This window comes from Scyliorhinus torazame, chromosome 6, assembly GCF_047496885.1.
Source record: "Scyliorhinus torazame isolate Kashiwa2021f chromosome 6, sScyTor2.1, whole genome shotgun sequence".
NCBI lineage: Eukaryota > Metazoa > Chordata > Chondrichthyes > Carcharhiniformes > Scyliorhinidae > Scyliorhinus > Scyliorhinus torazame.
The window spans coordinates 55,042,873-55,069,086 of NC_092712.1; the positions used below are offsets into that span (position 1 = coordinate 55,042,873).

At 44.7% G+C, this 26,214-nt stretch overlaps 1 protein-coding gene across 2 annotated transcripts in view; it reads right to left on the bottom strand.

Annotated features, from left to right (window-relative positions):
* The window catches only part of lmbr1 (limb development membrane protein 1), a 316,729-nt gene that overhangs the window by 31,405 nt on the left and 259,110 nt on the right, over positions 1 to 26,214 (bottom strand). For both annotated transcript variants that reach the window (XM_072508212.1, XM_072508213.1), the window contains 3 exons: positions 20,395 to 20,468; positions 20,060 to 20,150; positions 18,839 to 18,905 (listed from right to left, as the gene is read on the bottom strand). In XM_072508212.1, coding sequence (XP_072364313.1) covers positions 18,839 to 18,905; positions 20,060 to 20,150; positions 20,395 to 20,468 — 232 coding nt within the window. The remainder of the gene's footprint in view (positions 1 to 18,838; positions 18,906 to 20,059; positions 20,151 to 20,394; positions 20,469 to 26,214) is intronic.

Genomic DNA, 26,214 nt, shown 5'->3' on the forward strand with positions numbered 1-26,214 from the left:
GCAAATTTCCCCGAGCTAACAGGGCACTCCCTACTGGACAGACTTCTAACCTCAGCTAGGAGGCGGTAACTGCACTGACATGTATGGATGTCTACTGGAGGAGGTACGTTTACCACTGCATGAGACACGGGAGGAAGAGCTAGGCATAGAGATAGGGGAAGGACTCTGGATCAAAGCACTGCATAGAACGAACTCCGCCTCCTCATGCGCAGGACTGAGCCTAACGCAGCTGAAGGGGAGGCCCGGCCAATCACACCCACATGTTCTGGTCCTGTCCCAGGCTTGTTGGGTGCTGGACCGTCTTTTTCAAGGCCATGTCCAAGGTAATGGGGGGTGAGGGTGTAGCCATGCCCACTAGTGGTGGTCTTCGGGATATCGGAACAGCCAGAACTCTTTATGGGGAGAGGGGCGAACACCCTAGCCGTTGCCTCCTTGATCACCTGCCACAGACTCCTGCTCAGCTGGAGATTAGCAGCGCCATCCAACGCCGCAGACTGGCTGTCCGACTTAGCAGAATTCCATAAATTATAAAATAAAATTCTTCATTTTCGGATCAGAGGGAGGTTTCCAAAAGACATGGAAGCAATTCACCAATCTGTTCCAAGACCTGCTTGTGACCAGCAATCAATAAGTTGGGGTGGGGGGAGAGAGGGGATGACTTAAACGGATAACAGAAGAAAAGGTGAGAAGAAAAGGATACAGGATAAGCAAGACAGATGAGCCAAAAGGGACAAATGGCAAGGAAGCACATGGGTGCGATCACACCAACAGCACCAAGGTACATCCAGGTAGCGCCAAACGCACCCCTGATATGTTTTAATACCAGGAGGCAACATGTATAAAATTAATACAGTAACATTGTGGTAACTGATCACTGGGACCCCAACTGAGGGACTCCGCATCTGTACATAAGCTACCCTTGCAGGCATACCTGTTTATGTTCTTATTTTTTCTTCTCGTATGTCCATTCTGTAGATTTCTCTTTATTATTGTGGATGTTCCTTGCAATGTTATTAAAAATACAAAACCAACTAAAATATTTTTTTTAATTAAAATTATGGGCAGCACGGTTGCACAGTGGTTAGCTCTATTGCTTCACAGCTCCAAGGTCCCAGGTTCGATTCTCGGCTTGGGTCATTGTCTGTATGGAGTCTGCACATTCTCCCCGTGTCTGTGTGGGTTTCCTCCGGGTGCTCCGGTTTCCTCCCACAGTCCAAAGATGTGCAGGTTAGGTAGATTGGCCATGATAAATTGCCCTTTTAGTGTCCAAAAAGTTAGGTGGGGTTACTGGATTATGGGGATAGGTGTGGGCTCAGGTAGGATGCTCTTTCCAAGGGCCGGTGCAGATCGATGGGCCGAATGGCCTACTGCACTGTAAATTCTATGATTCTATACAAGAAATCTATAGACAATTGGACTCCCAAAGAAAACATATTGAGAAAGCTATCACAATTTTACAATGAGTATATGAATGACCAATATTCCCCGTGACACTGCCCGCAAGCTCAGATAATGCACTGTTCTCAATGAAAGGAGCATTAGATAGAACAGAACTGGAGACCGGTAGATATAGGCTAGACAGACATATGTCACAGGTTCTCTTGGCTTCTCTGAAGGGCACCAGTGGAACCCATTTGATTTGATGCCACTGACCCGCCAATTCACAGGTTTATTGTGTTCAATTACACCAATTGCCACAGATGAATCTGAACTCAGCACAGTGGGGTGGTTAGACCACGTCATAACAAAAACACTGCTGTCTGTGCCTTTGGTAGAGTCTTCAACTTGATTTACTCAAATGATTATCTGAAAATATATGTTCAGTACAATGCCTGGCTTTAAAACAAATCCAGGAAGGCATCTAATCATTAATAGTCCAATTGGGATTTATTTTCTTTCCTACACTTTTCTTGATTCTGTTATGGCAGGGTTACAGTATGGTTTCCTGGTCCAACTTTTTTGTTTCTAACATTTTGTTCTTGACTTACTCTTCTCCCTCCATCACAGCAGATACCTACACCTTTGTTTAATCATAGCAATCGCTCTACTGTCTCTTTTTAAAAATTGTGCCTGTCACACCTGGTGTTTTCATTTGTCTGAAGCAACCGGAGTCAACTTTAATTATTATTCCCAACTTCTGAAATCAGCCATTATAGTTGCTGAATGCATTCAACTTCTGAAAAGTTAATTAAAAAGAAGCATCAACTGCTTTCTTATTGTGCCCCAACCCCAGTAGCCCCTCCTCCTGGTTCCTTGCCGAAACTGCCTCTCGTAACTTTTGGCTTTGTTTCCAAAATTGTGGGGGGCGATTCTCCGATATTGGGGCCAAGTGTTCGCGCGTCACGTTTCACGATGGCGCAAAGAGGGCCCGGACACGACCTATTCTGGCCCCCACAATGCATGCGCAGTTGGAGCTGCCCAATCCTGCGTATGCGCAGTTGGGCCGCGCCATCCTGCGCATGCGTGGGGAACGTCCTAAGCACACCGGCTCCTCACCAACATGGAGCCAGTGTTCTGGGGCCGCGCGCGGAAGGAGGTAGGCCCAGGGGGAAATGGGGGGGGGGGGGGGAGGAGAAGAGAAGCTGGCTCGCCGATCGGTGGGCCCCGATCGCGGGCCAGACCCCATCGGAGGCCACACCAGTGAAGGAGACACACCCCCCCCCCCCCCCGGCGGGAACCTTTTGTGTCGTAGCAGCCGCTCGGCCCATCCAGCTGGAGAATTGCCGCTCGCCGGTTCTGAGCGGCCCGATGCGAATCGCGCGCCGCTGGTTTCCGGGGGGTGGGGTAATCACATGCGGTGGTTGGGGCGGCGTGGCACGATTCGCGCGGCACCCCGGCGATTCCCCCACCCGGCGTGAGGGGGGAGAATAGCGCCAGAGTTCTTGGTTTAACAAAAAAAAAGCCAGTTCCAACATTTTGGATATGGTAGTGTAATGATTATGCTGTTGGACCACTAACCCTGTGGTCGAAACAAATAATCCAGAGAATACAAGTTGAAATCCAACCATGGCAGTTTGTGAAGCTACATTCAGGTTGTAAAGCACTGGGACCCCCAGAATTTCACCAGTCATGCACTTGGCTCTTTCTCCCAAGTTGTCAATCTTTCTTTCCTTCTCATTTGAAAGTCATTTATGTTCATTGTAGCCCTGAAAAGGTGATGTCCATACCTTGTAGTTATCCATTCATTGGTAACTTCTAATGTCACAGATGCTGATCTTGACTCTCAAGTTAAAAATTTCTAGTCTAATACACATTATAATTTCTCATTCACTGGTTATCTTGCTACCCAATTCTCAGTGTTGAATGAGCTATCACTATTGTTGCTCCTTAGCAATAATGTGCTCCATTCATCATCCAACCCCATCTAGGCTTTTAGTGGCATTCATCAGACTCGTTCACACTGCATACATTGACTGCGCACAACCTTCAGCCTCTTGGTGGAACAGATGGATCAGAGCATCTTGGTCTCTTTCATGTCTTTGAAAAGGGGTAAAATTGTTTCTTCTTTTCTTTAGGCCAACTTTTTTCCAGTATTTTGGGGATCAAACAACATTTTACTTTAGTTGGTGCCATCCTCACCCATCTTGTTCTTGGTCCATGCCATCTGATGTGAAAATACAACAAATCTCTCCTTTTGCTAAGGCTACATCCATGAACTCTTTTTTTCCCACAAAACCTATTTTATTTACAACAACTGATCATTGAACTGAAGTCTATGAAGGACTTGAATACTATGAGCCATATCTGACGAGGCTCCTCCTGCACTCCTTTTGCATTACCAGTTACAAGAAAAGATGATGTGGGCAGCACGGTAGCACACGTAGATAGCACTGTGGCTTCACAGTGCCAGGGCCCCAGGTTCGATTCCCCGCTGGGTCACTGTCTGTGTGGAGTCTGCATGTTCTCCCCGTGTCTGCGTGATTTCCTCCGGGTGCTCCGGTTTCTTCCCACAGTCCAAAGGCGTGCAGGTCAGGTGGATTGGCCATGCTAAATTGCCCTTGGTGTCCAAAAAGGTTAGGAGGGGTTATTGGGTTACGGGGATAGGGTGGAAGTGAGGCCTTAAGTGGGTCGGTGCAGACTCGATGGGCCGAATGGCCTCCTTCTGCACTGTATATTCTATGATAGAGGATCCACCCTCCTTTGCAACCAATTTTTAACCATTTCATAAATTCTACTACGGTGGAACTCCAAAGAATCAAATCATATTACATGCTCAGCCTGATACCTACATCACAGTGTTTTGAAATCAAGACTCATCTCTTCTAATTCATCACCCAATCAAGACCTTAAATGTTATGCAACTATTCAGCTTTCTTCGTAGCTCCTCCTTGTTGCACGCATAACATTCTAAAACCTCAAATGCTGCATCAGCTAGTTACTACATGTTGATTTACCTCCTCTTCTTCTCCTTCTTTTAACCTAAATTGTTCCTTCACCTCAGGTTCTCAATTTAAAATACAGCTTCACTTTGCCCAGCATTCTAAACTACACCCAAACCTGGAATGTTTCCAACCTTCAGCAACTGTTCTGCGTATTGTGTAGCAATCTATGATTTTGCTAAATACATTTACTTCTTTTCAGCTACTTAGTGCCACTCAGCATAACTTGCGAAATGATGAATTTTGATATTTTCCGAATGAGTCACTGTACTCTAATACATACCATTAATCCTGTTTGGACAGCTGTGTCTGTGCATTTGTTAGCAGAATTTTAAATTGATCAATCGCTTCTTTTTTTCTTCTCTTCTATTCTTTTTATAAATCCCTACAGTAAACGATTCAGGAATCTCATTCTTTTACTGAAAGAGGTGGCAGATTTTTGCCAACGTTCTGGCTTCTTAGTCACAGCATGTGCTGCGATACAATCACTTCACATGCAAATTACATTTAATAAACATTCAGCCGTGTTAGGTTAGCTGTTGGACAATAACAGTTTGGTCTAATGGAGGTTGTTAATGTCAAGTTTTGATCACAAGGGAAAATGATTACAAAACTCTTCATGGAAATTTTGACAAAAAGAGCTCATCGTTGAAACATGATATGCAAACAAAAGAATTTTCTGAAACTATAATGATGTTCCTTCACTCTTGTGGATAAAAGTCTTGGAACTCCATTCCTAACAGCACTAGGCATAGTGCAGTGCTTCAAGAAAGCAGCTCATCTTCTCAAGGACAATTAGGAATGGGCAACATTGACATCCCATAAAATAATTAAAAATAAACAGCAGAAATTAGTCTTGTACAGGTCGTTAAAAGTAGTGAGCTAGCAGATCCATCACAACATGCCTCCTTAACAAACTGAGAAATGTTGGTAGTCGAGGTTCACAATGGACATATGGACTACATCTCCGATATCTTCATCAGAATTATCACTAATGTCTCGCATCTTTAATTCTTGGTTCTCCCAAATTCACTACGAGGGTACACTGACATGAGCATGAACTGCATCTGCCAAGGGTGAACTTGTTTGGATCATCATTTCATGTACTGCGAATTGGGGAAGAATAACCGCAAGAAATGGGAGGGTTTGAGATGGGTGGAGCAAGAAGTGGGGAAAATCTGAATTCAGACTTCCACACACCCACTTCTGGTTTTAGTGGAGGCAGGATGGAAGACAACACACTCCAGTGAGGAGGGTTAGTACATAATGAGGCTGCATGCCTGATTTGTATTCACCATTCGATATTTAATGAGTCAGCTGAACCAAGGCGAGGGACAGCTGGTGTCACAAGGTAGATGCCTTTCTACTCCAACCGACAAGTTAAACCTCCTCTGATATTTCAACTTGGATTTGACTGCAAATAAAGTAAAACTGTGGTAAAAGATTTAGCTTGCCAGTTATGCAGAATTACTCATTATTCATTTTGCCATACAACAATAGAATTTGTATTTTAGCATGTCCATGATAATTAGTCTTAAAGTACAAAATGTCCATCACATCACTATTGAATATACTATATTGTATATTCTATATTGTATTGAAACTTTTTATGCATTGATGAAATGTAGGTATTGCTGGCAAGGCTAGCATTCATCATCCCTCCGTAACTACTTTGAGAAGGTGATAGTGAGCCCCTTTTTTATGTACGACTGCTGTCTGCATGGTGTATGTGATGCCACAGTGCTGTTAGGTAGGGAAGTTCCATATTATGACCCAGTGACGATGAATGAACGGCGAAATAGTTTCAATTCACAATGGTACATGACTTAAGATGGGAACTTGTTGGTGCTCTTATATGCCTCCTGTTCTTGTTCCTCCAGGTGGTAGAAGTCATGTTCTTGGAAGGTACTGCTGGCGAATTGCTGCAGTGCATCTTCTAGATGGTACACATAATAATAATTGCTTGTCACAAGTAGGCTTCAATGAAGTTACTGTGAAAAGCCCCTAGTCACCACATTCCGGCGCCTGTTCGGGGAGGCCGGTACGGGAATTGAACACGCGCTGGTCTTGTTCTGCATTACAAGCCAGCTGTTTAGCCCACTGTGCTAAACCAACCCCTAACATGGCAGCAACAGTATGCCGGTGGTGGAAGGGGGTGAATATTTAAATTGGAGGATGGGGTGCCATTTAACAGGGCTGCTTTGTCCTGGAAAATGCTGAACGTCTTGAGTATTGTTGAAGCAGCACTTATCCAAGCAAGTGGAGGGTACTCAATTGCACTCCCAGCTTGCCCCTTGTAGACGATGGACAGGCTTTGGGAAGTCAAGTTGCAAAGTATTCATTCAGAATCATCTTCTTTGGTGATCACTCACTAATGAATATGATTGTCTACTGAAGAAATTCTGTGTTATTGGTCATGGGTTCGGTGAGTTCTTGCATGGCTGATGAGCCCAGTCCTTGAGCTGCATCTTCAATCGCAAACTTGGGTAGGTGTTTCCGGGGGGGTGGGATTGGTCCTTGTACTCTAGATCACTGGTATTCCTTTCTCAGACTCCTTTTCTGGGCCTCCTCTTGCCATTGGGTGTCCTCGAATAATTGTGTCCCTTCAATCAGGAGATCTCTTCTGAGCAAGGGTCTCCCAGGCGTCGACATCGATGCTGCATTTCTTGAGGTTGTCTTCAAGGTGACTTTGAAGCACTTCCTCGTGTTCAGAAGCCTTTCTTGAGCTGAACAAAGGTTTGCTTTGGCAGTCGGACTCCAACATCCTGGGCACATGGCCAGCCCAGTGGAGTTGGTTTCGGATGATCACTGCCTCGATGGTGGTGTCTTAGCTCGTTCAAGGACACTGATGTTAGTCCCCCCAGTTGATGGGGAGAATCCGTCTCAGACAGTGTTGATGGTTTCTCTCCTGCACCTGGATGTGGTGTCTTTGCTTGGTCCAAGTTTCTGAACCGTAAAGAAGAATTGGGAGGATGACTGTCTTGGTACACGAGGATCTTGGTGTCAGCACGGATGCTGCGGTCATCAAAGGCTCCTGTCCTTCGACGTCCAAAGGAGGTGCTCACGGATTGGTACAATGTTGGATCTCTGCATCGATATCAGATTTAGAGGAGAGGTGACTCCCCAGGTATGGGAAATGTTCATGTTTGATGGGGTTTATTCATTGATCTTGATGGAGGGAGACACCTGACACTCAGAATACCAAGCCTCTATCCTGCACTTTTAACACAGTATTTTTATGGCTGGTCCAGGGGAGTTTCTGGTCAATGGTGAACTCCAGGATTCAGTAATGGCCTATATAGAATCATAGAACTTTAGAACACGAAAGGAGAGCATTCGCCCTTTCTTCTTGTGGTGACTCTCTGAAACAGTTATCCACTTGATTGGCTTACCCTGCCCATAAAAATTTCTATTTTTCAAATATTCATCCACTTCTCCATTAAAAAAAAAAATTATTGATTCCGTCTCCAACATTGTTCCTGATAAACTAAGAATCTCCTGCACAGATAAATATTCTCTGAATCTCTGACCCAGTTTTCCTGATATGGTCTTCAGCTACAGACTCGCCTCACTCGCCCATCCTTGCAGTGAAAATCTATTTTCTTCTATTTAGCTCAGCAATCCCCTACATCATTTTAAACAACTATAAGGCTTTCGCTTAGCGGTCTTCAAATTAATGATAAATTTAGATTCTCTAGATTCTTTACACAACTGAAATCTCTAATCCCTGCTACCAAGTGAGTGAATCCCTTAAGCACCCTCCCCATGGTCTTGATATCCACCCAGAATTAAGGCATTCAAAACTGGACAATATTTGAAATATGGTTTTATATTTTATGAAGTTACCATTATTTCTTTCTTTTTATACTTGATACCTTTATTTGGGAACCCTTGAATCTACATGCTGAGTTAAAAAAAACACTTATCAACATGTTCTTCCAGTTTAAGGATTTACTTCAACCCCAAAAACTCGCAACTCCTCAGCTGTTCCCCCTTCCCCCACAAAAGTCTTTTCCTTATTCTTCCTCTCAAAACATCACCTCAAATTTCTCTGCGTTAAATTTAATCTATCTGTCCAAACTACTAATGTATTCATGTCCTCTTGATGTTTCTCAGAGTCCTCTTCACAGTGAGACAAACTTGCCATTTTTATGATATTAGCATGATACTGTCTCTGATATAACCAATAGTGACCTAGAAATTTCAATATTAGGGTTTTTCAAAGTGTAGGTCGGGGTATTGGGAGGGTCACGGAGCAATGTGTGGCAGCATTCCTGCGGTGGGCCCAATTGCACAAGAAATGCTCAACGCCGCTACCAGCAGTTTTATTGATAACGCCGGCTGCTGCTTTCTTTTAATTGAGAAGGAAATTAGACTGTGTGCAACCTTCCGGCCAGAAGCAGCAGCAGTGATGGGGGCAAGCGCCGTGCACGTACACTTGATGTCAAGTGCCCTCTCTGTAAGTGCTTTTGGTGCCATATCACGGAGAACTTCTTCCATTTGCTGGCAAGCAAGGCAAGAGGACTGTGAAGATGGATAGTTTTCTTATAAGAAAGAGACACCAGAGACATAAATAGGTTTTTGAGGCTGCGACCTCAGAGTAAGTTATTACAGCTAACTCCAGATGAAAAGACTATGCTGCTGTACCTTGCCTGTGACAGCACATTAAAAACACACCAAAATCCCATGAGGTGTCAGTTTTTTGGAGTAGTATCACACACGCAAAGGGTCAATAATCCTACACACACACACACACACACACACACACACACAAAGGGGCGATAATCCTCCAGGCATCATGTAGGGTGCAATGGGAAGATATGGTACAGTGTGAATTACAAGTGAAAAACCTACACATGGCTGCATCACTGCAAGAGGACCAATGAACTATTGTTGCCACTGTATGAATACCATTCTGTCTTTGCTTAAACCTCCACCATGTACAGCCTCACTATTCACAACACTCAAGACTTTCCTTCCCTTCACACAGCTACACAATTACTGCAGCACACTTCACTACATTCCCTTCTCATACTCGCCGCCATTACAACCCTCACATACCCACACCTTATATCTTCAACCACCTCACAAGGCGATCATTAACGCATTCCCTTCTATATTGCTGGAGAATCACAGAATTGCTATGGTGCAGAAGGAGGCCAGTCTGCACCGGCTCTCCAAACAAATATCATAACTGAGAGCCATTCCCTTGCCTTTTTCCCATACCCCCCACACATTGCTTCTATTCAAATAATCATCCAATGCCTAACGTCAGGAATGGGGAAATGGGGAGAAAGCAGGATTAAGCTATTGTGTTGGACGATCAGCCATTTCCAGCCAACGCGTTCCAGATCCGAACGACTCATTGCATCACATTTGCTTCTTCTTTAAATCACTTCAAATCTGTCCCCTCTCATTCTTGATCCTTTTACGAGAGGGAACAGTTTTGCCTTATCCACTCTGTCTTTCCCCCTCATGATTTTAAACGCTTTCATTAAATCTCAGCTTCTTTTCTCCAAGGAGAACAGTCTGAATCTCTCCAGTCTATCTTCATAACTGAAATTTCTCATCACTGGAACCATTTTTGTTACACTCTTCTGCATTCTCTCCAATGAATTAAATCCTTTCTATAGCGTGGCACCCATACTGCATACAATACTCCAGCTGACTTCTAACTAGCGACTTGTACAAGTTCAGCATAACCTCCTTGCTCTAGCCCCTATTAATAAAGCCCAGAATACTATATGCTTTATTCACTGCTCTTCCCACATGTCCTGCCATCTTCAATGATCTATGCACATATAAACCCATATCCCTCTGCTCCTGCACCCACTTAAGAATTACTTCCCTTATTTTACACTGTCTCCTTGGTAAAAACGGGTGCAAAGTATTAATTTAATACCTCAGCTTTGCCCCCCAGCCTCCAGGTGTAAATTCCCTTAGAGGTCACGAATCGACCGTACTCCTCATTTTACCACCCTTTTACTACTTACATACCTATACACGGCATTGGGATTCACATTTATGTTGGCTGCCAGTCTTTTCTCATAACCCTTTCGCATCTCTCATGTGCTTTTTCACTTCCCCTCTGTACCTCCTCTTTCCTCTTGGTTCCCAATTGTATTGTCTACCTGACACAACATACTTTTCCTTCTTGTCTTAATTTCTATCTCCTTTTTCATCCTAGTAGTTCTGGATTTGTTTGCCCTACCTCTCCCTTTTAAGGGAATATACCTTGACCGTGTCTAGACCATTTCTGTTTTGAAGATAGCCCATTGCTCAACTACAGTTTTTCCCACCAACATTTTACCCCCAGTCTAAACAGTCCAGCTCCGTTCTTGCCCCATTGAAGTTGGCTCTCCGCCAGTTAATAATTTTTATTCTGGACTACCTATTATCCTCTTCTGCCATCCTAAACCTTACAATATAATGATCACTATCTCTGAAATGTTTCCCCACTGACACTTGAACCAACTCCAACAATGCATCCTTCCCTGCTGGACTGGACACATACGGTTGTAGGCAATTTTCCTCATCACAATCTAAGAACATTTGCCCTTCTCCACCCTTTACACTACCATTGTCCCAGTTTACATTCAGGTAACTAAAGTCCCTCATTATAGCTACCCGATAATGTTTGCATCTCTCTGTAATTGCCCGGCAGATTTGTTCTTCTACATTCTTCTCACTAGTTCGGAGTGTATAGAATACACCGATCAATGAAATTGCACTGTTTTTGTTCCATCGCTCTAGCCAAATTGATTCTGTCCTTGGTCCCTCTGGGACTTTCTTCTCCAGCACTGTAGTGCTCTCCTTGACCAATACTGCCATTCCTTCTACTTTCCTTCCTTTCCTATTTATTCTAAATACCTTGTACCCATGAATATTTAACACCCAATCCTGCCCGTTCATGATCCAAGCCGCAACATATTTCCACAACACAATCAGCACCTGTAGCTCCTCAATCTTATTTACAATAGTAAGAAGTCTTACAACACCAGGTTAAAGTCCAACAGGTTTCTTTGGAATCATTAGTTTTCGAAGTGTAGCTCCTTCATCAGGACTCCGAAAGCTAGTGATTTCAAAGAAACCTGTTGGACTTTAATCTAGTGTTGTAAGACTTTTTACTGTGTCCACCCCAGGCAACGCTGGCATCTCCACATCATTATTTTTTAAAATAATATATTTCATTCAACTTTTTCGGCCAAACAAAACAGTACAAAGGTTTTTCCCCTTTTTACAACAGCAAAACAATATAAATAACCGTGACCGTATTTTAACAAATAAATAAATAATATATAAACTAAATGGCAACTGCCATAACAAAAATAATAGCTCTCCCAAATAATAAAATCAGCAATTCAATATACATAACCAAGTACCAATATCTTTACAAAAACACCCCTGAGGACCCACCTGGGCCCTCCTCCCCCCCCCCCCCCCCTTCCCCCCTGGGTTGCTGCTGTTACCTTCCCATTTCCTTTATCGTTCTGCGAGGGAGTTAATGAACGGTTGCCACCGCCTGGTGAATGCCTGAGCCAAACCCCTTAGTGCAAACTTTATCCGTTCCAGTTTTATAAACCCTGCCATGTCGTTTATCCAGGTCTCCACGCCCGGAGGCTTGGCTTCCTTCCACATAAGCAGTATCCTTCTCCGGGCTACTAGGGACGCAAAGGCCAAAACATCAGCCTCTCTCGCCTCCTGCACTCCCGGCTCTTCTGCAATCCCGAATATAGCCAGCCCCCAGCCTGGCTTGACCCGGATCCCCACCACCTTTGAAAGCACCTTCGCCACCCCTACCCAGAACCCCTGCAGTGCCGGGCATGACCAAAACATGTGGGTGTGGTTTGCTGGGCTTCTCGAGCATCTCCCACACCTATCCTCTACCCCAAAAAATTTACTGAGCCTTGCTCCGGTCATATGTGCCCTGTGCAAAACCTTAAATTGTATCAGGCTAAGCCTGGCGCACGAGGACGAAGAGTTTACCCTACGTAGGGCATCTGCCCACAGCCCCTCTTCAATCTCTTCCCCCAGCTCTTCCTCCCATTTTCCCTTCAGCTCATCTACCATGTTCTCCCCTTCATCTCTCATTTCCCTGTATATATCTGACACCCTACCATCCCCCACCCATGTCCCTGAGATCACTCTATCCTGAATATCCTGCGTCGGGAGCTGCGGGAATTCCCTCACCTGTTGCCTCGCAAAAGCCCTCAGTTGCATGTATCGAAATTCATTCCCTTGGGGCAACCCATATTTTTCCTTCAGCGCTCCCAGACTCGCAAACGTCCCATCCAGGAACAGATCCCTCAGTTGCACAATCCCAGCTCTCTGCCATGCTCCAAATCCCCCATCTATTCTCCCCGGGACAAACCTATGATTATTTCTTATCGGGGACCGCACCGAGGCTCCCGTCATTCCCCTATGCCGTCTCCACTGCCCCCAAATTTTCAGTGTTGCCACCACCACTGGACTTGTGGTGTATTTCTTCGGGGAGAACGGCAGCGGAGCCGTCACCAGTGCTTGTAGGCTGGTTCCTTTGCAGGACGCCATCTCCAATCTCTTCCACGCCGCTCCCTCCCCTTCTCCCATCCACTTACACACCATTGAAATATTGGCGGCCCAATAGTACTTACTTAAGCTCGGTAGTGCCAGTCCCCCCCCTCTCCCTGCTACGCTGCAAGAACCCCCTCCTCACTCTCGGGGTCTTCCCAGCCCACACAAAACTCATGACGCTTTTCTCGATCTTCTTGAAAAAAGCCTTCGTGGCCATAACCGGGAGGCACTGAAACACAAAAAGGAATCTCGGGAGGACTACCATTTTGACCGCCTGCACCCTACCCACCAGTGACAGGGGCACCATGTCCCATCTCTTAAAATCCTCCTCCATCTGTTCCAGCAATCGTGTTAAATTAAGCCTATGTAAGGTTCCCCAACTCCTGGCTATCTGGATCCCCAAGTACCGGAAATCCCTTGTTACCCTCCTCAGCGGTAAATCCTCTATTCCCCTGCTCTGCTCCCCCGGATGTACCACAAACAACTCACTCTTCCCCATGTTCAATTTGTACCCCGGGAATTCCCCAAACTCCCCGAGCGTCTGCATTATCTCAGGCATCCCCTCCACCGGGTCCGCAACATACAGCAGTAAATCATCTGCATACAATGATGCCCGGTGTTCTTCTCCTTCCCGGAGTACTCCCCTCCACTTCCTGGAGCCCCTCAGTGCTATGGCCAGGGGCTCAATTACCAATGCAAACAGTAACGGAGACAGGTGACACCCCTGCCTCGTCCCTCTATGAAGACGGAAGTAGTCAGACCTCTGCCTGTTCGTGATCACACTTGCCACTGGGGTCCTATATAGCAGCTGTACCCATCCAATGAACCCTTCACCAAAACCAAATCTCAACACTTCCCACAGGTAGTCCCACTCCACCCTGTTAAATGCTTTCTCGGCATCCATCGCCACCACTATCTCCGCCTCCCCCTCTGGTGGGGGCATCATCATCACCCCTAGCAGCCTCCGTATGTTCGTGTTCAGCTGTCTCCCCTTAACGAACCCAGTTTGATCCTCTTGGACCACCCCCGGGACACAATCCTCTATCCTCGTCGCCATTACCTTGGCCAGGAGCTTAGCATCTACATTCAAAAGGGAAATGGGACTGCAGCGGGTCTTTATCCTTCTTCAAAAGTAACGATATTGTCGCCTCCGACATAGTCGGGGGCAACTTCCCCCTTTCCCTGGCCTCATTAAAGGTTCTCGTCAAGAGCGGGGCCAGTAGGTCTATATATTTCCGATAAAATTCCACCGGGAACCCATCCGGTCCCGGGGTCTTCCCCGCCTGCATGCTCCCAATCCCCTTTACCACCTCCTCCACATCCATCTGTGCTCCCAGTCCCGCCCTCTCCTGTTCCTCCACCTTCGGGAATTCCAGCTGATCTAGGAAATGCATCATTCACTCCTTCCCTTCTGGGGGCTGAGCCTTATACAACCTCTCATAGAATGTCTTAAACACCCCATTCACTCTCTCCGCTCCCCGTTCCATCTCTCCCTCCTCATCCCTCACCCCACCTATCTCCCTCGCCGCTCCCCTCTTCCTCAATTGTTGGGCCAGTAACCGACTTGCCTTCTCTCCATACTCATACTGCACTCGCTGTGCCCTCCTCCACTGTGCCTCTGCCTTACCCGTGGTCAGGTCAAATTCCACATGTAACCTTTGTCTTTCCCTGTACAGTCCCTCCTCCGGTGCCTCTGCATATTGCCTGTCCACCCTCAGACGTTCTCTCAGCAATCGCTCCCTTTCTTTACTCTCTTGCTTCCCTTTATGTGCCCTTATGGATATCAGTTCCCCTCTGACCACCACCTTCAACGCCTCCCAGACCACTCCCACCTGAACCTCTCCATTGTCATTAAGCTCCAAGTACCTTTCGATACACCCCCTCACCCTTAGACATATCCCCTCATTCGCCAACAGGCCCATATCCATTCTCCAGAGTGGGTGCTGTTCCTTTTCCTCTCCTACCTCCAGATCTACCCAGTGTGGAGCGTGGTCCGAGATGGCTATGGCCGTGTACTCCGTCCCGGTCACCTTCGGAATCAGTGCCCTTCCCAGGACAAAAAAGTCTATCCGTGAATATACCTTGTGAACATGGGAGAAGAATGAGAACTCCTTACTCCTAGGTCTGATAAATCTCCAAGGATCTACTCCTCCCATCTGCTCCATGAAGTCCTTCAGCACCTTGGCCACTGCCGGCCTCCTCCCGGTCCTGGACCTCGACCGGTCCAGCCCTGGATCAAGCACTGTATTGCTTCTTTCCACACTGCCTATAACTGAATACTTTCCCGCCTCCAGGTCTGGGATACGCCCCAACATACGCCTCATGAAGTTGGCATCATCCCAGTTCGGGGCGTATACGTTCACCAGAACCACCGCCTCCCCTTGCAGTCTGCCACTCACCATCACGTATCTACCCCCACTGTCCATCCCTATGGTATTTGCCTCAAACAGTACCCGTTTCCCCACTAAAATAGCCACCCCCCTATTCTTCGCATCCAAACCCGAATGAAACACCTGTCCCACCCATCCTTTACGTAGTCTGACCTGATCTGTCAATTTCAGGTGCGTCTCCTGCAACATAACCACATCTGCCTTTAATTTCTTTAGGTGTGCGAGTACCCTCGCCCTTTTAATCGGCCCATTCAGCCCTCTCACGTTCCACGTGATCAACCGGGTCGGGGGGCTCTTTACCCCCGCCCCCCCCCCCCCCCCTTGTCGACTAGCCATCCCCTTTTTTACCCCAGCTCCTCACCCGGTTCCCACGTATCCGTATACCCCACCGACAGTGCCCTCTCGCCTCGACCACCCGCCCCATAACAGCTCCCCCTTCCCCTTAGCAGCAGCAACCCAGTTAGCTCCCCCCCCCCTCCGCTAGGTCCCCCTCTAGCGTACGTACACCCCCCATGTTGCTCCCAGAAGTCAGCAAACTCTGGCTGACCTCGGCTTCCCCGTTTGCCCTCGGCCTCTCACTGTGCGAGGCCCCCACCTTCCTGCGTCCCTGTTCCCGCCTTAATTACCATAGCGCGGGAATGAGGCCCGCGTTTCCCACTCAGCCCCGCTTTCCTACCCACCGGGGCCCACAGTTCCTCATACTCACTCCCCCCCCCCAAACGAGGGGAAGAGAGAAAATTTACAGGATTAAAGAGTTAACAATTGAAAAATCATCCTCCCCCCCTTCCTCGTCCCACATAGTCACCCCACCACTTTGCCCCAGAAGCTCGTTCTCTCGCCAGACTATTCCAGCTTCTCGTCCGCAATGAATGTCCACGCCTCTTCTGCCGTCTCAAAGTAGTGGTGCTTCCCTTGGTATGTGACCCACAGTCTCGCCGGTTGCAGCATTCCAAATTTCACCTTTTTGTGGAGCACCGCCTTAACCCGATTGAAACTTGCCCTCCTTCTCGCCACCTCAGCACTCCAATCTTGGTACACGTGGATCACCGCGTTCTCCCACCTGCAGCTCCGAGTTTTCTTCGCCCATCTTAGAACCATCTCTCTGTCATTGTAGCGGTGAAACCTCACCACTATGGCTCGGGGTATTTCTCCTGCCTTTGGTCTTCGTGCCAGAACTCGGTAAGCTCCCTCCACCTCCAATGGGTCCGTCGGGGCCTCCGATCCCATTAACGAGTGAAGCATCGTGCTCACATATGCCCCGACGTCCGCCCCCTCTACGCCCTCGGGAAGACCTAAGACTCTTAGATTCTACCTCCTCGAATTATTCTCCAGGCCTTCCAACCTCTCCACACACATTTTGTGCTGCGCCTCGTGCATCTCTGTCTTCACCACCAGGCCCTGAATTTCAACTTCATTTTCAGCAGCCTTTGCCTTCACGACCCGAAGCTCCAGCTCCTGGGTCCTCTGCGCCTCCTTTAGCCCTTCAATCGCCTGTAGCATCGGGGCCAACACCTCCTTCTTCAGCTCTTCCACACAGCGCCGCAGGAACTCTTGTTGCTCTGGGCCCCATATCGAACTGTCACCTTCCGACGCCATCTTGCTTCGAGCTTCCCTTCCTTGCCGCTGCTCCGAAGGATCCACTGCAATTCTGCCGCTATCCTCTCCTTTGTCCATCAACGTCCGGGGGGGATTCCCTTCTATTTCACCGCACAGTGATTTTGACCGTTTAAAATTGCCGTTGGGGCTCTTATCAAGAGCCCAAACGTCCGTTCCAACGGGAGCTGCCGAAATGTGTGGCTTAGCTGGTCATCACCGCACCCGGAAGTCCCCTCCACATCATTATTAACTATACTCCCTGCATTCACATACATGCACAATAACCCCAATCTAGACAGCATTACTTTCTCCCTCACTCCAACTTCACCTATTAATGTACTTTCTTGATACTTGTGCTTGCTGTCCCTCCTAGTATTTGTGATATTCTTCTCCAATTCTTCCTTTTGGTTCCCATACCCCTGCCGAGTTAGATGAAAGCCCTCTCAATAGAACTAGTAAAACGCCCCACAAGGAACTCAGTCACAGCTCCTTTCAGGTGCAACCCGTCTGACATCTACGGGTGCCAACTCCCCAGAGCCAGTCCCTTTGTCCCAGGAATCTAAAGCCCTGCCTTCTGCACCACCTTTCCAGCAGAAAACTGTACACAACTCCAGACATCATGTTGGCACCAGGGAAGGAGTTCAGTTGCACACCTTCTACCTCCTCAATGGAAGCATGCTTGCTCTATCATGGGCAGGAGCAGAATCAAAGCAGTGGCAACTTGCAACACAAGAGATGTTGCAGAGGCTATTGAAGAACGCTCATAGGTATCTGCCAAGCAGGACTAGGTACACTGGGCAGCCTGCCAGAAAGCTTGCAATGTCATGGATAACAGAGGCATGCAGATCAAAGCTGTCACAAGGCTACATGCAGAGTTTGGTTACCATGGAGGGTCAGATGCTACTGTGGCAGCTCATATTGGTGTTAGAAATGAATAAACAGCTAACATCTTGCCTCAGGGGGCCAAGTAAACACGGACATCCAAAGCATTAGAGCACTCCTCTCTCTTGTGGCAGCTGTTTCCGTTCTGTCTGGTCTCCCTGATCCTCCAGCCCCAACAACAATTCTATGAGACTATTCATGATTACAGCTAACAAAAATGCAATAGCAGCAAAATCCTGCTCAGTGCAGACAAAGTAAATTTGGAGAAGTGATGAAACATATCAATAAACAGTAATTAGCCAGCAGTCTGAAAAGAGAAATCAGTAACTGTGTGAGCACAGTATAATCCTTTGAAACATCTCTAGTGAGGTGGTCCGTTAGCACCACACTGTGCTCTACAAGTGGCAAGTGAAACACTGGGGGCGTTTGAAAATTGAAATGGGTCCTTAAAGGACTGTACTTTAAATAAATTATTCTGCCCTTAAAATAACCCCAACTTGTGGTCCTGTCGTCCACACATCTACTGTAACCAATAGGAGGTGGCACACTTCCAATCAGAAACGTGTACATGCTTCCTACTCACCATATTGGGACATTAGTACGCCAGTTAACACTAGAAAATGTCTTGCAGTGTGGTCAATTTTCAAGGCTTATTTATCTATGTTAACAGAAAGGGTTCCAACACTGACCCCTAAGGGGAACCACTATTTTTATGTCCCTCCGTTCAAAAAACATCCATCCATCATGACCTTCTCATTTCTGTTCTTTAAGTTACTTCTTATGTATGTCATCTCACTGATTAATTTTGTCTGCCTTCACTTTGGAAATTATAACAGTACCAGCATAGACTTATCATTATAATTTTCCAGTTCATCAGAATTTGCTGCTCTAATTTTACCTATTTACAAGACTAAAAAAACAGTAAATATGAAGTATAGAACCATACATCCATACATTCCAACAGTCATCATTTTAAACTGAAATTTCAACCCATGTGGTAGTTAGTAAGTGCTTGAATGGGAATAAAATACAGCTTACCCAAGGTTCTTGACATAACAGGTAATGCAGAACTAAGGACCAATATTGAGACACAATTTCCAATAATCTGTTGGAGTGAAGGAAAAATGTTAAAACAAATGAATATCAAGTTTCTGACTTGTAAACCAATGTGAATATAGTATCATATACAAACAATGCTTCAAAAATAACTATTTTGAAATATTTTCAAAGAATCAGGCATTCAGAGGTTTATGCATGTTATTTGATTTGAGGATTTGTTGAATTATATTTTGGTTGCATTTGGTACAAAATGCCCTCCATTTTGGGATGGAGTATCAGACATTGGAAGATACAGTCAAATGTAACAACACTTTCATTTAACAAAGACTGTAGATTGTTCTGGAAAATGAAACCAAGTTGTAGATAATCCTGCTTCATGGTCAGTGGTGCAGCTGCAATCCTTCACCCCTCAGAAAAATTCAAAAAAGCAATCTCAGCAATAGATAATGAATTCCTTCCCAAAAATTATATAGGATTAAGGAGCACTTTTGTGAAAAGAATTCCTATTTAGGGATTTAGTTCGCCATAATGCAGTTACTTGAAGTTTCCCTTCAGACAAAATATATTTTTGTTTGCATTCACATCCTAGTTGAGGGCAATGGTTGTTGTTGCACAGAGAATACTGTGGGGGTTTTTAAAAACTCTTTTCAACCTGCTTAAATGACAGAAAAAGGATTCTAGCAACTTTACTACAAAAATCATGGTACAGTGATAGTCTTAAATCTCTAGTTTATATATGCAAATCAGAGATGGCACCATCTGTCTCTGAGTAGTTTTGAAGTTTTAGATCTTCAATCTTAGTACTGCGCTTTGAAGAACAAGTTTCTGTAGACACTCTAAATAAACCAAATTCTACAGCTTATATGCTAGCATTAGAGGTACAATTAGTTCAATTAAAGTTACTCATTAGCAGATGTTTCCTTTGAAGAAAAGTCCTTTCACTGGATTTCTATAGCTAGTTAACAAGCCTTTCCATCCCAAGCTATTTACAAGTGAATGGACACCATCCAAACCAAACAGAGTACATCCTTTTTCTCCACTACCTAGTTTTATGAAAATCTTCCAGTTTGTGTTTACGCAGCACACAAACAAATATTGGTCATTGCAAATGAGCCATTAAAGGCAATTACTGAAGAAAACCAGCCAGCTGTCTGGTTTCAAGAGGGGCCACATATACATCATCACCTCTGCCCACCATACCTTTGTCATGGTTGTGTCGTCTTTCGTGGGAGTGAGGGCTGCAAAGAACCGGAGGCTATAGAAGCCGACGACAGAGGACACCATCAGATAGCTGTGAGAATTAAGGAGGAGGACTTCTGCAGAGTGAGGAATGCAAGGATTTCATTCATATTCTTAACTATCTCCTTCACTTCCTTCGAGTTGGATACAACAAAGAATTTCTTTCAAGTGTCTCTGTAGCAACATGGTCCAAGCTATCACTACTGTTTTCCTAAATTCAACTCTTAGTAAAATACCACTGTCCCAGAAAACTGCTTATAATACTTGTTAACAGACATGACTGGGAAAAAGGATACAAAATCAGGATGATTTCAATCGCCGCACCAACAAACCCAAACGCAGACAGGGAGGCTTTACCAAGGCCCAGTTCCTGAAAGAAGAGAAAAAGAATAAAGTTTCTCTCCCATGAAACAAACCTGGAGGCCCAGGCACTTCAATTTTGTCTCACAATGGTGGGTATGCGCATTAAAACACAGTTACACAGTTACTTTCAAGGAACTTGTCGGCAAAATGGAATAGGTGGCATCCATAAACAATATTAATGACATCATGGCAAAAAGCAAGAATTCTCGGAATTAAAAAACAGAAAATATTGAAATTGCAAGAATAAGTGCACCAGAATCTCAAAGAAACAAGAAGTTATTTTCGAGGTAGGCTGTGCGTCTGGTCAAAAAATTAAACCACCTTTTCTTTACAAATTTGGTCAGATTTGCTGTAGATTTCTATCAGTTTTTGTGCCAGATTTTAGAAACTGCAAATATTCAATATTTTAAATCCTTACATCTTTGGTTTTATAGCAAGTATATTTTACGTGAATTATGTTAATAAGTCAATAAATCAAGGGTCCAAATTTCTTCTGAAATGCCCATTAAAAATCCCATGGTAGTATTTGAAAAGGAGAATGGAATTTTTTCCTTTTGTTGGCAAACATTCCTGCTTCAACCACCATCAAAAAGGATAACTGAATATCCTCATTATATATGGGGCATTGCTGCTGCATTTGCCGACATAACAATCACTGCACATTACAAAAATAACAGTAACACCTTGAGGTATTAAAACCCTACATAAATGCAAATTATTTTTTAAAAAGCTTTAAAACAAAATTCCAATTTCTGCTTGTTAAGTATTTTAAAAAGTAGTTAGCCCCTGAAGGGAATAAATTGATTCTTCATTTACAAGTTCCAAGATTTTAAAAACTTCTGGTGAACTCAAAACTTTTATTTAAAAAGTATTTAATTGTTAAGAAATACAACAGGCTTAGCTATGGCATAAAAAAATGCAATTTATTTTGGCTACGTGTCATGAAAGGAGACATTATGCACAACCATGTTTGAAAATAAATTAATGTATTATGCCTCATTAAGGTCATCAATGCGACACTGCAGATTATGTTTATAAAGTACAAGTAGCCTAAGCAAAAAGTTCACCATAAGTTGAGACACTGCCTGAGTTCGGTTATAACAAGTTTGTGTAAAGCGCCATGTCCTGGATACTGCAGTACAGGTTTTTTCAAACTGCGGGGTGGGTCGCGAGCAGGTGTCAGGATGGTCATGGCGTTCCCAATCGCAGGAGAAGCGCCCAATGGCCACGACCAGCTTTTCAATTGAGAATGGCAGCCGTGACTGGCTTTTAAATTGAGAATGCTGGCCACAACCGACTTTTACATGGAACAATGCAGTCTTCCAGCCAGATGCGGCAGCAGAGAGCATGTCACACGCCCGGCACGTACACTGACACCATGCGCCCTTACATCTGTGTTTTGGGGCTAAATGATGGAGGAAAGATTCCTCCATTTTCTAGCTGCGAGCAAGCAAGGCAACAGGGCTGTGAAAAACTGAAGGTGGATTGGTTGTTATAAGGAAGAGAGGGCCAGAGACACAAACAGGCCAGGATCTCACAACCGAATCTGGAGAGAGCTGCTCAGGGGAGGCCGTGGCAGGGCAAAGCAGTGATTGTGTTAGCTCTGTACAGAGCTCCAGGGTTTCTTATGAACAGCCAAAGAAAAAGACTGAAATCGGGAACAAAGCAGTATAAAGATGATTTCTTGAGGCTTTGTTAACTATGCCAATGCAAATCAGGATGCAAAGCCCATGTGGCTTTATGCAGGGGAAGTACTGGCAAATGAAAGTTTAAAACGCTCAAAACCTCAAAGGCATTTGGAAACTAAGCATGGTGAGTTTTTCAGAGGATGCAGCGAAAACTTAAATCATAGAATTTACAGTGCAGAAGGAGGCCATTCGGCCCATCGAGTCTGCACCGGCCCTTACAAAGAGCATCCTACTCAAACCCACGTATCTACCCTATCCCCGTAACCATGTAACCCCCACTTACCATTTTTTGACACTAAGGGCAATTTAGCATGTCAACCACCTAACCCGCACATCTTTGGACTGTGGAAGGAAACCGGAGCACCCGGAGGAAAAACCCACGCAGACACGGGGAGAACGTGCAGACTCAGCACAGACAGTGACCCAGCTGGGACTCGAACCTGGGATCCTGGAGTTGTGAAGCAACTGTGCTAACCACTATGCTGCCGTGCTGCCCATAAATCACCAGCTTAAGTCCTTAGCCCCAGAAATGTAACATTGAATGACAAAGCAAGTGAGATTGTGAGGACCAAGCAGGCTCACCTGTCGCATTAAAGGTAAGTGAAAATGGTGTGTCACAAAGGTCGGCTAGCTGGGTCCCGAAGGTTGGCCGATTGGTAAAAGTGGGTCCCGGGAAAACTAGTTTGAAAAACACTGCTCTAGTGCAGTGGTTACACTACTGGATGACTAAGCCAAAGGCCTGGACTAATAATCCCAAGAAACCAAATTCAAATTCAGTCACCGGAGTCTGAGAATGCGCAGAGTAAAGAAATTTAGAAATTAAATAAAAACTGATACCAATAAAAGTGGCCAGGAAGCGGAGTCTCATATAGATTCAACTGGTTCATTGAATTCCTTTGAGGAAACCTGTTGTGGTTACCCAGTCTGATTTGCATGTGGCTATCCTCTGAAGTGACATAATAATTCAGTACAATTGAGTGGCTTGCTAACGAGAATAAAATTGGTGAACATCAGTGGCTCAGGAAGGCTTACCTCCATTTATTTTAAGAAAAGGCAGCTAGGAGTGGGTAAAAAATACTGAATTTCCCAATGTAATTCACATGCCAAGAACAAAGTTTAAAAACATATTTCAATGAATATTTAAGCATTCCAAACAAAAGAACAAAGATCAAACAGTGGTGGATGTACAACCTCAAATTGAATAACTCTTACTGTGGCAAGTAACAATGGGCTAATTTCAAAAGATGGGCCCTCAGAAATGCAAAAATTGAACAAATGCTAACCAGAAAAAAAATCATTGTTTGTCTTCTTAAAAACATCAAAGATATAACTTAGATACAAAACTTTAATAGATTTTCTCAATAATTAAACACAATAAAATTGTGGGTCACAAAGATTTGAAACAAAGATATGTTTAAGACAAAACTTGACCTTTTAGCCTGTTGTGCCACCAGAGTTTTGGGAAAAGGGTGGAGACAAAAATCTAAACTCATCATTAATTTTACAGATTTAGGAAATTCCTCAGAGTGAAAAAGGATTTTCTCTGCAAATTACACAGCACCAAAAATAAATCCTGGCCAGAATTAAGAAAGCTAGGAACTTTCACTCAGCTCTCTATTACAATTGCAAACACTGTATCATGGCAGTGGCTGCTTCAAAGTGAGAAACAACTACAAGTTATAAATCACAGCCTTCCGAGTCAAAACCTCCCTCTCATCTAAACAAAAATGTACTATGCCACTGAAGGTGTTTGTTTAAAGACTAGGGCTGCAGCACAGAAAGCTTTTCAGTGGTGTTAGCAAACATGCAATTTGAGTTAATACACAACCGCATTCAAGTCACCAAACATGGCTTTGCAAAAACCAGTGTGTGGAAATTAACACTCCTATTTAAAACCTGACAAAAAGCAGCCCCATTTTTCCCATCAACTTATATGAAAGTTTACTTGGTTTTCAGAACAGGCTGTTGAAAAAACTAAAAAATTGGAGTAAACTGGAATAGAAAGAAGGATAAATGCTAGTTGCGGTAGTTGAAATAAGTTTATTTATTTAAATAAGTTTGAGATAATACTTGTATCATTGCAAATATTTCAGAATTATATGAATTAATAATCATAATCAGATTTGGAAAAATAGAGGAAAAATTCTTACAAAATCCAGCTATAAATTAAGATTTACTGAATGGAGGCATATAATGCAGTTCTAATGTCATTTAAAAATTCTAACAGACATTTCCACTGATGACTCAATTGGAAAATATACCACCCAGAGCAGAACTGAGCCAGAAAACCAAATGCCTCATGACAAGTTAACTGGTCCGGTGATGGGGAATTACAATTGGTCTCAGCATTCTTACAACAGATTGGAATGATGTGGTGTCATGGTGGGGGTAGGGAGGGGACAAAAAAAAAGAGAAGCCAGTTCGGATGCTCGCTCTTCAATGTTATTTGCTGATTATTTAGTGATGACAATCGGGAAGTACATTTGGATCCCAGATGATTCAACCTCATGCTTCTTTCCACACTGCCTATAACTGAATAGCCCCCTGAAGCTGTACAAAATACTCAATGTGCCCAATTAATGAAGGGATGTCACACCTTGATGTTACAAGTCTCCGCCAAATTAGGGAAAGGGAGAATTCAATGAAAAACTGTCTTCTCCATGGATCACCACCGTAACATGGTGGAGGGGCTTGTGGCTCCGGCGATCCTTTGAGCGATGCAGTTGGGAGCTCCTTGCTCTCGGCATGCCATACATGGCAGCAAGGTCGATGGGAGAGGTGACAGAAATGGTGGTCCAAAAAAGTTCTCAACAGCTGGACAAGCGAATGAAAACGGTGTATCCCACCAGCTGCAAAGTCAAAAGGCGGATGCAGCGGAAAGCTGGTCCCAGTCTTCGCGGTTCGGCACACCATTGAAATATGACCACCAATCAGTCAAGATCCTGCAGACAATAACTGCATCCCACATGTTTTTTTTAAAAAGTACATGCAGGTTTCCACCATGATCCAGTCAACAAAATTCCTAGCACACAAAATTCCCATCAGTAATGTCCCTGGCTGCATCTTCCAGATTCAATAGGGCCACTGAACAAACACTAATTTCCTTCTTGTAGTCAGTTCCACAAGCATTCTGGGAAAACTCCAATAAAATTAACTTCAATGGACTGGACACAATGCCCAGGTGGCTGAAACACATCTTCCCCATCAGGTCTTGTTTTGTCAACTGTCAAATGACGGTTGTTCCATGGAGGGCAAATAAAACACTCCACGACACTCTGAAGCTCTCCTTGAAGCAAGCCAGCATTGACATTAATGAATGGGAGAGGCTTTCTAACAATCATTGTGAATGTTGACAACTTATCCATTAAGCTGCATCACGCTTTCAGTCAGATCATTTTCATGATGAGGCAGAGCAGTGTAGGAAAGAAAAGGAAGCAAACCCTGCACTCTGGATCCCATTGTCTCATGAGACATCCTGTTTTGGGTCACTGTCTGTGTGGAGTCTGCATGTTCTCCCCGTGTCTGATTGGATTTCCTCCAGGTGCTCCAGTTTCCTCCCACAGTCCAAATATGTGCGGGTTAGGTGGATTGGCCATGCTAAATTGCCCTTGTCCAAAAAGGTTAAGTGGTGGTTACTGGGTTACAGGGATAGGGTAGATACGTGGGCTTGAGTAGGGTCCTCTTTGTAAGGGCCAGTGCAGACTCGATGGGCCGAATGGCCTCCTTCTGCACTGTAAATTCTATGATTCTATGATACATGCGCAAAGATCTGTGGGTCAAGAAATAGCCTGTTCAGTCAAATGACACTCCATGGCAGAAACTTGCGACCCTGAGTAGACATCATCCTCAAATCGAAGGTCATCTGACAATGATGCAAAACTGTGTCAGTAATTTAAAATGTAGTTACAATTCCCATCAATTTCACTGGGGAAAAGAAATCCAGTAGCTAGTGTAAGAAAATCACACAGTCTGTTTAGAACCGAATGGACAAAGTTATTAACACGACGAGTTTGTGTTCACAGCCAGCATCATAAGACACCCAACAATGGGTTTTCTTTCTTCAAG